The 16,734-nt window shown below is 33.0% G+C and overlaps 1 protein-coding gene across 3 annotated transcripts; it reads right to left on the reverse strand.

The window, feature by feature from the left end:
* Positions 1-208: 208 nt before the first annotated feature.
* On the reverse strand, positions 209-16,275 carry LOC128233750 (hemicentin-2-like). 3 transcript variants are annotated; one of them, XM_052947578.1, is made up of 27 exons: positions 16,148-16,275; positions 15,638-15,859; positions 14,449-14,781; positions 13,530-13,814; positions 13,076-13,381; positions 12,315-12,599; positions 11,239-11,538; positions 10,822-11,103; positions 10,260-10,550; positions 9,813-10,124; positions 9,031-9,339; positions 8,743-8,838; positions 8,499-8,526; positions 8,145-8,164; positions 7,362-7,410; positions 6,911-6,966; positions 6,379-6,415; positions 6,195-6,241; positions 5,273-5,300; positions 3,700-3,740; positions 3,466-3,514; positions 3,057-3,121; positions 2,590-2,635; positions 2,333-2,394; positions 1,973-2,032; positions 1,527-1,586; positions 209-1,136 (listed from the first exon to the last, which is right to left on the reverse strand). In XM_052947578.1, exons 1-27 carry the CDS (start codon positions 16,200-16,202, stop codon positions 1,060-1,062), a joined length of 3,801 nt encoding a protein of 1,266 aa, XP_052803538.1. In that variant the 5' UTR covers positions 16,203-16,275; the 3' UTR covers positions 209-1,059. The 3 variants fall into 3 exon arrangements, with proteins under 3 accessions (XP_052803538.1, XP_052803537.1, XP_052803539.1); XM_052947577.1 differs by having other exon boundaries at positions 15,524-15,859; XM_052947579.1 differs by lacking the exons at positions 209-1,136; positions 1,527-1,586; positions 1,973-2,032; ... (4 more) ...; positions 3,700-3,740; positions 5,273-5,300 and adding an exon at positions 5,578-5,685 and having other exon boundaries at positions 15,524-15,859.
* Positions 16,276-16,734: the final 459 nt, after the last annotated feature.

Below are 16,734 nucleotides of genomic sequence, written 5' to 3' on the forward strand. Positions count from 1 at the left end.
CATAAAGCTTTGAATATATTACTTTGTTTAAACGTCTCAAAATTACATTGATATATGCAAATACTCTCATGAATACATGTATGTATATAATATAATAATAACATTTAATTGACTTCTTTAATTGATATATATATATATATATATATATATATATATATATATATATATATATATATATATATATATATATATATATATATATATATATATATTGATTTCTTATATCGATGGTTAAATAATCCCAGTTTAAAATATAAACTTCCTTTTATACGCGCCAATATCAATTTCGTCGAAGTGCTTTTTTCTTCTTTTCTTGGTAGCGTTTAATGTCCCGTTAAAAGGCTTTGAAACAGAATTCCCATTATTCAGGATATTTGATTGCCAGATAGCAAACATATTTCACCTAAAGGTGAATGATTGTACCCTATGTTTTTGTTAATTTTTATCTTAAATCATCAACTTCAACTCATGACCTTCTGCACGAAGGTACAAACACAATTTAAGTCGAGCCTTTCTTTAATAAACACAGGTTGTTTAACTGCTTGACAAGATATTGACTTTTGCCAAAGAACAAACATTAACGCAATTTGAGTGTGTTTTAATCTCTATTGTATCTCCTACATTGAGACGGATTTATTTCCTATCTTATCTAAAGTACATAACGTATCGCGTAGGAGTACAATGGTTCTAGATTGAATGTCAATTTGATAACAGGGACAGTATATTTGGTATTCATGTTTTATACACCTTCTGAAGGTATTTTTACGAACACTTTTGACGATATTGTGAAGTAATGTTGGTTGTCGCGTTTATACGTTTCTCTTGTTTGGTGATGAATTAAAAGTTAGAACACATTAGTTAAAATCTCAATTATTTAAAAAAGGAGGAACCATTTACTGTCCGCATTATTGAAATAATTGTAGTTAGTTTAATATGCACGACAAAAGACGCAGATAATAGTCCTATTTACAAATCAAATAATGACTCTGTTCATGTAAATTGCTAGTGTTCTTTGAAGTCATTATCACATGATTTTGGATACACATGTATCTATGTCATTCACAAGGCCACTTTAAGATTGAGATATGATGCTCTGTCACCGGCCTTCGTGTTACTATCGTCTTCATCTGAACTGTCTGAAATAAATAAACTCGTTTACTTTTATATTGTAGCAGCTGACTTCATATATGAGAATCTATTAATCGTCGTTTTATCACAACTATAGTCACACATTAATCTACAAGGCTTTTTTGAAAGGATTTTGGAGGTATTCGATAAGATATCGTATTTTCAGTAATTTAAACATAACACTGATCTAATTAACTTCATAGCAAAAATAATTGAAAGATAAATGAAATTTATATGATTGTTATTTTCTAATAACATGCTGTAATATGTTTAGACGACCGTTTGATACACAACTTATCTTATTTGCTCATGATGTACTTAAATAACATCACATCTCAATACATTTTAGAATACATATGTACATGGCACCTTTTAAAAATGATATGATAGTGCTGTACCTTTTTCAGACTTCCTCTTGACATCCTCCTTTTTTGTTTGCGGGGGCCTTTTTACTGGTTCTAAATTGGAACGGAATAATTTGGGTCATTTAGTCATGTAGTCGTATTGATTTAAATTTTACTGCCAAAATATATCATAGAAACTCTCAGAAGTCAAGATTGCTCAGTGGGTGTGTTTGTGTGTGTGCATGCGTGCGTGCGTGTGTGTGAGGGGTATGCGTGTTTGTTTTTTGCATGTATGCCTGCGTGTATGCGAGCGCCTCTGTTTGTTGGTGCTGGCGTGTGAACCGTGCAATATTATTTAAACAAGCAAAGTGCGTGCATTAATATAGCTGGATTATTCTAACGAAACCCTTTTTAAAGAGAGTCCAATATTAGATAGCAACATGTAATTATATTGCGGGGGCAAAAGAGTACTACGTGCTGCCTTAACAAAAAAATCTTACTGGCATACACATCCATGTCCATATAGCCAGAGTTGCATGCTTCTTTCTTCAGATTATTGTCTGAAACAGAGGCATTAGATATGTTTTGATATTATGGACTATAAACGTACCATTTTCAACTTAGTGTATACATTTGAATAAAAATAAGTAACTCTCCTTCATATAACTTTCTACAATGATTCATTTCGAAATGTGTATTGTTTGCAATCATCTTGGATGAATAACAAACACTTGTGCATCCTGTAATTGTAACACTGGTTCCGGTTATACAGCTTAAGAGTTGATCTACGTTTAAAGTAACGATACTTTCATGTCAGTTTCCAGAAACACTGTTTAGTTACGATGTTTATTTGTTATTACCACTTTCCTGCATTTCTTTTTTCTTCCCCCCAACCGGATGAAGGTAGTCATCTGAAGCTTTGCTGTAAAAAGGCGTGTATATATTATGCATAATTTTAATATTACGATCATTGAAATCATAAAAAAGTATCAAATAAATAACATTTTTCAACAACGATTTACGCAAACGCTTGAACGCCTTAATTCATTTCTGCCGATCTTGAAATTTATTCCTAGTCTAACTTAATGACATGTACTAAAATTATTTTCATATTAACCTTTTGTCAATCGTTTCATTTAGGGATCTATCCGAGATATCACGACCTGAAATTGACAAGCAAGACGAATATTAAATGCACGTGCATGATCATGGTCAATGGCAACTACAGCCCATATGTATACTATCAGAGCGAATTAACTCTTGGTATGTGTGATTCGAAGTTGACATATACTCTCATAAACTGGTTTGCTTGTGGTTGTGTTGTTTTGTCACTATGCGTTTAGCGATGTGATATATATGGCACACTGACCTACGTTTTGAAGTGCGTCACATACTACTGATTAAAGGTTTTAACCTTTCATATCATTTTCCTTCCATCCATATACACCTAACAAGTTATGTATATTATGTATATATGTGAACGTTTATAGTGTCGATAGCAATCACTCGTTCAGAGACCTGGTATTTATATAACGTTATGTCTAAACTGCAATTAAGTTTTACTTTTTCTCCAAAACGCTTTACCATTGTCTTTCGTCGATTTAGTTTTTCCTTGCGGTACTACATTTGCAACGGGATGCAAGTAATCCCTGAAATGTTTTGAAACCGAATTGAACACATTGTTTTTAAGATATGTTTTATTTATAAATGTTGATAAATAAATAATGACAATTGTAACGAGGTGAAACACATAACAACCAAGATAAGAAGTTGGAGTTGATACCGTTATCCCAAACGTTGTTTTAACATTTTGTCTTTGATTAGATTTTGCAATTATTTACATTGAACCCCAAAATTGATCGTTTCTTTTCGTAACAGTAAAATGTTTGCTATCCCCCTCAACACACACCCTGTTCATTTCTTTGCTGAACTATGTCTTACATATGACGACATTTTATCAAAGAACGCAAAACAATTATTAGCATGTATTTACCTCGAAGCGGCTTCACCCTTGTCTGGAGGCGCTAGGGGTTCACGACGAACTGAGAAAAAAATCTTACATTTATAATGGATCGTTTGTACAACTAAGCGTGTACCAAATCAATGTTAAGAATCAACCTGAACAGAAGACACGTTTTGTTATTTATGTAATTGGACTAGGTAAGTCAAAAACATCTAGTTTAGAATGTGACTAGATCCATGACAAATAGTAATGATGTTTATATACCAGACGATGTAGCTGAGAGTTCTGCATAGGAACCTCGTGGGCTGAAACACAATGTTTAAAAATGTGTTTTTACTTCGAACAATAAATGAGTGGTTTAAATTATTTCTTAACAATTTCGATTTTAAAATATGAAAACATATTTCAGAAAAAAGAGACAAATACACCAATAGAAATATATTTAGTTAAAATATAATACGAAGATTGTAAAAATAGTAAAAACAAAACAAATCAAATTAGAATAAAAATAAGCAAATTCGTTGAATTGATATCCCATGCTTGACGAGGCAAAGAAGATGTAATGGAAATCAAGTATTGGTGAAATTTTACAACTAAGACATGCAATGCGGCTGCAGAGAGTGAACTTTACTTTTGAGATATGAATTTGGCTGCAATTGTTTGAACTAAAGACATATTGTATATAGTGTAGCACTTCCTTGTAGCCGTGATCTTCAATCAACATAATGAGAATCGCTAATGATCACGGGTTTGGTATGTGATGTGTATCATAATTTGAAGTAAATGACTTTTTCACTTGAGGAAACGGACTTGAACTTCACCATGGCCCGATTTAGCAAGCGGACGAGAAAAATCACAGAAAGAGACGTCATCCCCCTTGCATGATAAACTAAAGGGGAACACTCAGATTACAGTTTTAAAAAAGTCTGCCGTTACACACTAATACATACAAGCAACATTCAGAATTTATCAAGAGAAACATTTTGACCAAGCTGGAACGTATTCTAACCAATACCTACGAATGTATGGTTGCTACGATATTTTAACCAGATAAATATTTCAAAGATTTGTAAACGTGACCTTATTTTAGATCACATGTGAACTTGTTAGAAAATTGTCTAAGTCTTCATCAAAGGAAACATTCATTTAATATAGAATCAACTGTAATGCCTCTAACTTGTTTCAAAGATTTCATCATTTGACCTAGTTTTTGGTCCAGTTTTACCAACTGTCCAGAATCCATCAAGGGGAACATTGTAACCAAGTTTGAAATTATCTGACCAATCCCTACTGGTCTTGAATTGATCATACTTTAGAACAAAGTTATCCTTACATCATCACGATTCGCTTTGGTCATATAGTTAACAAAAAGTCAACAGATGTTAAAATGTAAAGTGCAATTTTAATTCATTTCTATGTGCGTTAATTTGGCTTGAAGTGCATTCAATTGGATATCCAAACTCTGTAACATATCTAACAACAAAAATGTCTATTTGATATAAATGCTACATCTTTAAAAGATGTTTATGGAAATTAAGGAAAGGAGTATGCGGTGTTATTAAAGCTAGCTGCAAAGGAAACTGGACGTGTATATTTGTTTATAACAGCGCAATGAGCGAGCCATTTATTGTCGTCAAAATTTAAAATGATTATGTTCCATCTAACATTTTTTTCAGGTAGCTTCCCAACATGATGTCAATATTTTTGGCGATCGAAATCAGTCAAACATGTTTGATCTATTCCATTTTCATTATACTTTACAGATAAGCCTGACCAGTAAAGAAAGTTGCAAGCAAATAGAGCTTTCAACAAGCAAAATATATAAGCGGATACTCACTTTTCCACTGTAACTTTGACCGTGTGCCCTGTGAATAAAGATTGAGTGTGCGATATTTCATTTTAGACTTGTTTGCTTCTTTTTTTTAAAAGAATATTCAAGAATATTTTACAAAAGCTTTCAGATCAATATAAAGCAAAACAAATCATGAGTGTATAATATATGAATTAACTAGATTTGAAGATTAACCGTGCTCTGTCAAAATTATTTCATACCCGGAGAAAAATGCAATTTTAAAATATTCATGTTTACATTTTAATTCTTTATTTGCAAAGTTTATCTTGGATAAACCAACAACAACAATGCTTCCGAGACAAGTTAAGACAGCAGCAATAACATTGACATCATTCAAATAGACCTTAACGCCATGATTCCTCATCAGACCAATAACAGGGATTGAAGAAGATATCGCACTACAAAACAATACATATGATCACCACACTCTCAAATGGAATGTATCAAAATTATAATATGTCTTAAAATAATTAAAATACCGATTGTATACAGAATCATAATGCATATAAATAGTATAGATTATTTTTTCCCTTTTTACACAACCATATATAGCAAAACAATCAATAAGTGAATAGGACGTATGGATTTGTGTATGTGCGTGCATGTGTGCGTGTGCGTGCGCCCGTGTATGTGTTTGTTTGTTCCTGCGTGGAAGTATGAAACAATATAGATATGCTTTTGATTTGTAATGTGTTCGAGATTGTTATTCAGTTATTACGATATATATAATCAAAATATCAATATTACTATATAATATATAATATATTACTATATCAGAGATTTTCCAGGTTAGTTGCGTTCATCGACATATGAATACGCATTCATCTTCTGAAACCAGTACGAGTGAACATAGAGGGCGATAAAGTTCATTGGTGATAATAAAAATAATAATAATTACACACCGTACCTTTTTGCTTTCTCCAAACCATTGGTTTTGTTTTCTTCTTGTCAACACTGTTGAACCAACAAAGAAGTATATATTTAATAACGTATGTAGGGGTATATGTCGCTTCAAATACCAACTAAAACCAAGTTAAATCTATTACTTTATAGAGAAGCTTGGAAAAAAAAATTCAACAAAGTTAAAGTACCTTGGAGGTTGATTTTCGGATGTCTGACCTGGAGTGTCTGTTTTAAAGGAGAAAAAACTATTGTATTTAAACAAACACCGAGCAAGAAAATCGACAGAAACGGCTTCACACACAGCTTAAATACGTACCCGTCATACATGCTGAGTCTGTTGTGACGATCAGTCATAACACATGCTATGCCACACAAAAACACAGTTTGAATGACACTGACAATGTATAGACGTAACATACCTAAGAACTATTGCTAAAAGCTATTTAGTTTTGATGTTGTATATTTTGTATTGAGGTATGCACATTTCCTTTTGTTAAAACATAAATATTGTACCGAATTAAAAGACATCAAGACACAAAATGGACATCAAATGCAAGAACAAATTGTCCTCAAGCGATAACTCAAGAGTTCTTGATACATTCCCTGTGCTTCAGAAACTGGGCAACATCCTCTATGTGCTCATATGTATTCGTTCATATTCGACCGACGAGTACTAGAGATAAAGCTTTCCTTTAAAGAGCGTTTAAGATTTACAATTACCAAATCCAGTATATGTCGCACTGTTTTGCGTTGGTCTATTAATGAGCTCTTGATACCTGAAAAGAAAGACACATTTATAGACGTTTAAACGTAATAATGTAGCCATACACACACAATACATTTAGCTGTATAATTAACGATGTTAAAGGTTTGGTGATTAGTCGCGAGATTCTAACAAAATACATTTGTAAAAACGTCATTAGGAACATATTCATTCTGTTCTTTTTTTAAAGATTATTTACCTTGTCAATGTTTCATACTGCCTAAATTTATTCTCTTACTTTTGTAAAACTACCTTTATAATATTTAAATCAAAATTGTCAATCCCGTATTATTTGGAACCCCTATATTTGACAGTGCCAATGCCAAGGATATTTCATCGATATACTTGGTAAACCAAACAATGCTAGTATATCAACATCATTGATGGTCATCAGATAATGATACATACCCTTTAGAACCAACTATGTCTTCACCGATTTCTGCATACGGATTCAAATCTGAAAGACAACATTTTAGATCGAATATATTAAACAATTATAAGTTAATAGTATGAACATTGGATTTGATTAAGATAGTCAAAATACTTAATGTAAATATTCTATATAAATAAATGGCCGACTTTGAATATTGAATGTTCAAAACTCATAAGTATGGACAACGAAGTATGGTCAACATTTGACATTCCAATGCCCTTAACTCTAGCGCGAACAATGCGATCTGGATGATGATGTAACTTGGTAAAGACACTATGCTTATTGTATTTAAAAGCTGGTAAAGATTGAATATAATCGATAAGCCAAGTAGTCATTGACGTTAACAAACATCCTGTTTGGAGACATAACATCAACAGGTATTTTTTTTCGATGACACCCAGTATGTTGTTTTCGTTAAATTGTCTCTCACAGATGTTTATTGTGTTATTTAAGAAATTGGACACAAAAGAAATATTTCGCCACCAAATTTGATGAAAAATTGATGAGGTTTTTATATAAACGTTACGGTATTGAAATTCAATTTTTCTTTTTATCAAAAGGTATGCGATTGAAAATCATCATTACAGTTTGCATTGCTTTAATGTAGAAATTCAACAAAAATATTTTATTTGGCTACGACGAAAGTCCTGGCGACAAATATATTACCCTTGACACTTATCATGTGTACATATAAACAATTTGCGCTTTTTTAGAGAACGATCTTCTATCATGCTTCATTTTAACAATTTCCTACTTACCCTTTTCTGACATAGAGATCCTGAAATATTATAAGAGGCTTGAAATAATGGTATCTAAAACCGCACATGAAGCATAAACTAGCGATTCCAAACAAAAACGGACCAACTCTTCAACTTCAAATTGTGTGGTCGATAATAGATCGTAAACGTAGGTCTTACTCTTTCTCCAGAATTTCCACAGTTGTGATTTATTTATGTTCAAAGCGTCTTGAAAAGATTGATGAATATTAAGGGTACACATCTAGGATTTTTACGTGAATAGGACGATAAACAAATCAAACCACTGAAAGACTTGATTTTGGTATTAGTATAACACAGAAAATCGAAACAAAGAGATAAATAACACAAACTTACACTTCATTTCTATTTCTGTCATGTCGGCCTGTAAATAGATATCATCATGAAGTATAACTATGTATTCATATTAAGACAATATTGTAAGAATGTAATTCGTCTATACATTTTTGACTAATACAACACAAATATACACTATATGTGTAACAACAAGTTTTGCGTCAATGAAGAATGAACCAAGGAAAATATTACTTCTACAGCAAACCGAAACAAGTTTTGCTGGTGTATATTAACCTGTTTATACCTTTATATTTCCTGCAAATAATAACAACTATGACGACAATAACCACAACGCCCCCTCCAACGGCTCCAACAATCCATAACTTTGTATCACTTTTCGCTGAAAATATTTTTCAAAATATACGAAATAATTTATAACGTTCCATTTTAAACTTCTTTTTAGTCAGATATTCCTTGATTTAACAAACAACTACCGTTTAATAGAGCAATTATAAGATACTTTTTAAGGGAAGGTAAAACGAGTGAACATCAATAAAAATGATTCAAACAAATCAGTAAGTAGCATATTCACCTGCGTTTGGACTTTGAGTCCGAAACTCTATGATTGAAGAATAATTCGAAGCACCAATGTTATTTCTTGATCGAATCCTTGCTTCGTATGAGCTTCCACTGACTAGTTCGTACAGAGTATGATTTAAAATAGGTTTTACATTATCTTCGATGAAGACTGTGCTCCATGAGACAGAAGTTGTATGCTTATATTCGAGTAAAAATGTCTGCGGGAGACCTCCGTTAAAACCCCGTGTCCATTGTACTGTTGCAGATGAAGAAGTCACTGTCTCGTTGATAACCCTTAGCATGAAAGGAGACGTGGGCTTCTCTGCAAAACAAAGGAGATAGGACTACTAGTATATTCGTATATAATAGAAACAAGTCACCTCTCACTTTAAGACTTTATACCAGTATTAAAGGATTAAATTGGTAAACTTAATATCCCCACTCCATGTAAGAATTCATAAAGGTGTTAAAGGATTATTTTGATGAATTAAACGTCACCTCTTACTTAAAGACATCATCAGAGTAGTCAAGGATTAATTAGATGAAATAAATGCCACCTTTAACTTTAAGACTTTATCAAATAAGTAAGGGATTGAATTCTTGAACGTAAAGCCACCTCCCACACCAAGACAGTATAAAGGGAGTAAAGGATTAAATTGATGGAATAAATGCCACCTCTCACTCTAAGATTTTATCAAAGTAGTAAAGGATTAAATTGTTGAACTAAATACCACCTCTCACTTAAAGACTTTATCAAAGTACATGTAGCAAAGGATTAAATTAATGATCAATTACGTGGAGGTAGTAATGTGAAGTTCCACTGTTGTGTTCCAATTTCGTTGGAAACCGTAACTCGGTAGAGACCGAAGTCAGAGTCAGTTACTCGATAAATGATAACATCAGATTGAAGACCATCCCTAACGAGTATTTGGCGTTCCGGAGTGCTTTCAATCACGTCCCAATACGATCCATTATACATTTCCCAAACAAAGTCATTTGAATTGGGAACTGGATAGGCCACAATGACTAAACTGAGTATTGCGGTCGAGCCAGCGACCCGCACTAACTCGTTGCTAAGGTGAAAGGAAGGCATTGTTCTTGGCTTGCCTAAAAGACAATATAATATAGATAAAGTGCCATATCTGTTGTATATAGATCGAACACCTCATTATTAAACAGTCCACTTCGCAATTTTATCATGATACATCTAAACTTAATTACAAAATCTGTAAGATGGCATACATTTTACATTAATTTGAAAAGATTGTTCGTCTGGCTCTGTGTTAAACATATTCGCAGCAGAGCATCTATAGCGTCCACTGTCGTTTTCACAGGTCATTCCTTCCTTTTTAAATGTCAGTTCTGTAGCATTCTGAATATTTGCAACGGCCTTACTATTCAATGCAAAACTGATATTTGAACCTGGCAAACTGTCCACCAAGCAGGAAAACTCTACATTATCATTCTGATTTATTTCCATGACTGGATCAACTGGAACTCCAGAAAATGTTATTGATGTAACTGTGGCCTTATCTACGAATACAACAAAAACACTTATTGGCATTTTTAAGCTTTACCTTTACATTCAGAAAATTAGTGTTAAATTCACAATCATTTACACACTGTCTGTGACACGTCACTACACCTCATGAAATAAAACTAATATTTAATAGGTTTGATTTGAAGAGATAATTCAGCAAATGCTAGTTCGTTTTCAACTGAAAAAGCAATCATCTTAAAGCAAGTCGCTGTCTTATGAATCCAAAAACATTATAAAAATATTAAAACAAAGACATTCACTTACATTGAATTTCAAGCTCTAAATATTCTGAATTGAATCCTGTTTGGGGCGGACATCCACTCGGTTTCATTGTATTAAAAGCTGTACATCGGTAAAATCCAGACTGAATCCGAGTAACATTTTCAAAATCCAATTTAGGGTTAGTCGATAAGGTCGAATCATTGGATTTGCTTGTCCATTTTATGGAGTCAAATAATGGATTTCCATCTATGACAGGACAATGAACACTAAACGACTGACCCTCAACAACTACGTGTTTACCCAGACGCCTGACAGTCGGAGGATCTTATGTAAAAAAATAAAAATGAATCAGGTTTAAATGTAAAAAATAACATAAGGTTACATCAAGTGAAAATCCAATTATACAGGGATGAAGTTATATGCAATTAACATTACTAAACATTTACCTGACATACTTACATAAAACGATGATTGCAACTGATGACGAATTATACCCAAATATTTCTCCATCTTTCGTGGTTGTCATACGATTTTCTGCACTACAGGTATACTTTCCAGCATCCTGTCTGGTAACGTTTGTTATGTTAAAGGTCTGTCCTGGTAAAGCGTTATCAAGCCATGATATGTCAGCCGATGGACGACTATCAGCAATGCAATAAAACATGATATTTTCACCCTCTGTAATGTTAATTGAGCCCTCTACAACTTGATAATCGTCAGAACAAGACCGAAAATATAGTAGTGGTGTTGTCGGTGGATCTGCAATGAGTATAATCTGATTATGGTATCATATATATACCATTAGGTTCTGACGCCTGATGATCGTTATTGTTAAAAAAATGTAAACAGTATAACGAGACTGGACAAGCAACTATGGACCATAGGTTTCCAAAAAAGGCCATTTCCATTCTGATTTTCGTAAAAATAAAGATTATTTAAACTGCAACAACTTTATTTGTTATATGTATTATCAGACAATTATTTACAAATATTTTATCAGTATGCAATTCTCTTTGAGTTGATACTATAATTATATGGGATCACTATGAATCATAATGTGACCTTATTATCAACGTCTCAATGCCTGGCGTTTTTTATTTGAATACATTTATGATAATCAAATGTATGCACATGTAGGATTACGTATAAAAAGCATTGCTTTATAAACTTATTTCAAATGGAGTCCTTCGTTGATGAAAATACTGTTTAAGATACAAGGCGGTATTACTGAATTACTTAATATCTGAATTCAAAAAGATTCATAGGATCGTTCACATACCCAATATAAAGTTTCGATACACGATACATAAATTTCCTTGGATTTAACAGTAATGAGAAATCATGCGAAACTATTAATATTTCATAACTTCCTTCGTAAGCCGAAAACGATATGGCTGACCCACTGGTACAGTTTAATAGCGTATTTGGTATTGTGCCGCAAGAGTTTCAATCCGCAACAGGTGCTTCTAAAGCAAACGTTGGGACACGTTTTTTTGTACGGGCGATCTATATGACTACATATAATTTATACTCACATAATACAGTGACGTTTAGAATTGATTCATTGCTGCCATTTACCGTCTCTCCAACGATTGGGTTCATTATGTTGCTGACTTTGCACATAAAGGAACTGTCATTTTCCATGGGCCCTATTTTTAGTAACTGACTCGTTAAATTCCAGACGTAAATGGGAGGACCAGGTCTAGAATAGGAAACGCATTTTACGTCAATCGTTTCGTTGCGGAGCATGACTAGATTTTCATTTAGTATCAAGCTGTCGTTGAGGTCGCCATAATAAAAATTTGGCTTTGTCGGTGAATCTGAAATACAAAACGTACTCATTATAAACGTTGACAATAACAGTGCGAGGGGCTGTTGTGGTACAAATTATTATTCGAACAAACCCTTTGCACAATGAATGACCTAGCTGGATTAATATAAGCATTGCTAATCCGAATACAATGAACCAACATGATGATGTTTAACTTGTAAAATGTTCTTCTGATATGTACACTGTGGCGATGATGCTTTCCCAGAACGAACTTATTAAATCCAAGTTCAATTTGACTGATCAACAATTTTGTGTTGAAGAAAAATAAACACGGAGTCAGAATCATAAAGTTCAATAATACAAGGAAAACCAAATGGACAAGTCCAGAAGCTAAGGAAAAATATCGTAACACAAGGCAACATTTAACAAAGCCAAATGACCATGCACAAGAGACACAAACGCCATTTAACAGGAACACATCAACCATGTATGCAAATAGCTTTTATCAAAACCGTTAGTACTTACATAGTAAATCAACATTAAGAGATGCGGATGCAAATCCTGTCAATATTTCACCAACTGTAGGTACCATTGTGTTGGACACTTCGCATGTATATTCACCAATAGCCCGTTCACTTGCGGCGGTTATGTTCAATGTTTCTGAATATGTTACTTTGTCTGAGTTTGAAAACGTCCACGTGTAGTTGTCTGCTTCTGGGTTACTTTTAGCAAAGCATTCAATTTCATAATTTAAACCTTTAATAACGGACACAGTGCCTTTATCAAAAACGGTTGCATTCACTAAACTCAAAACCGGCGTTGAAGGGCCAACTGAAATGCAATCATAACTTTCGTAAAAGATTAATTGTATAAAAACTGAATGTATTAACATTGAGATCATTTTCAAAAACAGTAGTTTCCATTTTATGAAACGTCGTGTTTGCTTATAACCTACAAATAATGAAATTATTTTTCTTACACAAGACATTGATATGGACAGAAGATGTTGATTTGGCATTCAATACATGTGTTGCAGTGCATGTACAATCTTCATCTTCATATGCCGACCATGTGACAGCCCTGGAAACACCCAAGCTAGAATAGTTTGTTTCTCCCATCTCTCCGCCAGTGCAATCCCATGTAATGTTTGGGGCTGGATTTCCACCAAGAACGGTACAAGTGAGCGTCTGGGATTTATTTCTGATGGCAGAGTATTCATATCCGGAATTTACCTCAATGATAGATGGTGCTTCCTTCGGCGGAACTTTAACATAAAACTATAAGATAAGCTGCAATATAAACATCACCAATGTATTCTAAATGAAAAAGAAACGAACCAATATACGCAAACAATACGTTGCACAAATACAATACTATTTCATACTATCAAATGTCAACTGTAAGTATTGTCTAAAAAGGAGAATATTTATAGTGAAAGGAACTTAACAGTACTCTCTGATACATAACCCAATAAATATAATACAGTTTTGCTGGACACAATAATTCGATTGTTTAGAAACATAAGAATGAGTTGAACTGTTATCAGCAATTTTAAATTTCTTTCGAACAATTTAACGAAAACATGCATTTCTTAAATTGTCTTTAAAAGATAATTGCCGAAAATAAAGGAAAATAGTTTAATAACTCTTTCAATAGCCAAACGTGACCTTTTCATTATCGAAAGATGAACACATATTGCATAGATTCTATCAAAGTGTCTCCGTTTCTGTATCATATTGCATAACACAATTAGCACATATTTGTTCTAAAATGTTTATTTTAGTAGTAGGTAAGGGTGATCCTTGCAGAGTATTGGGAGTATAAGTTTAAAAACACTATGAAGGTTTTTCGAATATATACATCAAACACCAATATCGTGAAATGTAGGTTGCACTTACACCAGATGTCCAAGGTGACCATTCTGGACATAAAACTAGCAGATCCATTATTGGCATTAGCCGTGCAATAAATGTTTCCTTCATTTATATATCTTGTTCCAAAGAGTGACAGCACAGAGGCAGTGGAAAACGTTCTATCCGAGTTTAACTTGGAAGTAGCGCTCACAGACTGATGAATGGCAGTGTCGTCTATTGTTCGATTGCTGTAAAACCATGTCACTTCGGCCTGCGGAATCGTGCGAGTAACCGTGCAAGTAAATGTAAATGTTGTGTTTTCTACAAACGATGCAATAGATGACGATGGGTCTGTAATGTTTATTTCCGAAGGGGGGACTGCAAAATATGAGAAATGTGATAAGTTATTATAAATACTGAAAACAAGGAGTTCTATTGACAATGGCTTGTTTAGTTCATATGTAATACAAATCTTTTATCTGTAACCTTATGCAGTTGGCTTCATTTATTTCTTTTGTTCACCAATTTTTAAGATTGGCATTACTAAATGGACTTGATTAAAAGGACAAAATAAAGCATGTATTTCGAAACATGTATTAAAAAGGTACAAAACTAGAACACTCAAGCACAAAAATAATGGAGGTTTCAAAGGGAGGTCTTTCGGAAATGTGGTTGTCTGACATTTGTTATAACCAAGAGTTTTAAATTTATTACCACTGAATAGTAAACATGCCAAAAACGCCTTCTGAAGTACAAATCTGTGTTTCTATGAACACGAATTTACTTCCCTATAAAACAATTGTTCAAACAATTGGTATCGCTATGTTTACGAAACATTTTCTTATTCAAATTGTGAATGTCGTCTGGTGATCCAATAGGGCAATCTATATACATATTCATGTTTGATGAAACGATTTAACTTTTTGATCGAAATTTAAAATATAATAATGTTGAAACATGCGATTCATATGCATATGTATAGCGTTGTAAACACACGAATTCAAACATTATAATTTAATTTGCCACACATAAAATGTTATAAAATGCCATATTGGATCACTGTAAGTATGTATTTTCTATAAGAAAGTTTACATAGTTTATTATGAAAAATCCAGCTGACCTATGACACTTATATTGATCGCATTGCTATTTTCGATTTCATCGGAGCACTTCCATCCAGCGCCGTGGCTTAAACTGGTCACACGTTTTATGGTCAATGTCAGCAAAGATCTACCTTGGCACTCATAGTCGTATACAGTTTTATTTGGTCCACTAGACGGATCGGGAGGGGTGCATGTATCGTTTCCAATGTTATCAATAATGCCTATGGCTATGTTGTCACGCAACCATGTGATATAAGAGGGGTTGTCATTGGTACTTTTGCATGTTAGAGTCAAAGTCCCGTTTTCGATCACGATTGGATTGGTAGGCGTTAGTGTAGTTTGCTGGCTCTTTCCTACCAAATGATACAAATTGTATCGCTTAAGTACAATCGTTAATACAAGGATTAGCACAGAAATCAAATAACCAACAAAGATACTGTATAAAATGCATTATATTTAACAAATAATTAAATACTTCATTCTGATATTTGATGGCTGCATACTATTATACTGTTAGAATGTAACCGGGATTGTGGGTAATTAAAGTTGGTTTTATTTTATTTTATCTCAAAAGCATATTTTAAAAAAAAAAATGAAATAAAGTTGAAAATAAGATAAAATTAAAAAAAAAGACTACATACCCAAAAATAAAAGCCATACTATTAAAATATAAGCCTCTAAACACGGTTGCGTCATTATTTCATATTGCAAGCGGATGTTATTTCATTTGCACAGAACATAACCCAAGATCTTATCAATTTGACTTGGGGATTATGTTATAATGTCAATATTGAATGTGCGTATTTCAAGCGACCTTCAAGACAAGAAAAAGTACCACTGAACGTAACATTTAGTTAATACGAGATAATATCAAACTATTTGGGTTGTTGTTAGTTATACTAATTACAGTTGATTTATTGATTGTGTAGCCAACCGTTGAAAATGTTGCTTGTCACTTCTTTTGTATTATGGTTGCATACTATATTTGTTTCCTGCTTAACATATTCATCATGTATTGTTGTCTGTAAAACATATATTAAATATAACATTGCTAAATTTATATTTGTAAAACAAATAACAATCTTTATGTGTGTAGTCAAATAAAAGTTTAATTGGTAATATTTCAGCAAGTCAAATATTTATTTCTTATTTTGATTTTATGATTGAGATTTATTTAAATATAGTTATTCATTTTCTATCTTATTCATAAACTGAAACTAATATATTT

Source organism: Mya arenaria, chromosome 5 (genome assembly GCF_026914265.1).
Source record: "Mya arenaria isolate MELC-2E11 chromosome 5, ASM2691426v1".
Taxonomy (NCBI): Eukaryota; Metazoa; Mollusca; class Bivalvia; order Myida; family Myidae; genus Mya; species Mya arenaria.

Bases quoted from the DNA above. Each gene is read 5' to 3' on its own strand.
- LOC128233750 (XM_052947577.1), bottom strand. From the start codon at position 16,202: ATGACGCAACCGTGTTTAGAGGCTTATATTTTAATAGTATGGCTTTTA. The intron at 13,382-13,529 runs GTAAGAAAAATA...ATTGCATTTCAG, and splicing joins TGTCCATATCAATGTCTTGT to TTGGCCCTTCAACGCCGGTT. The intron at 2,395-2,589 runs GTTAATATGAAA...GCCTTTTTACAG, and splicing joins AATGAAACGATTGACAAAAG to CAAAGCTTCAGATGACTACC.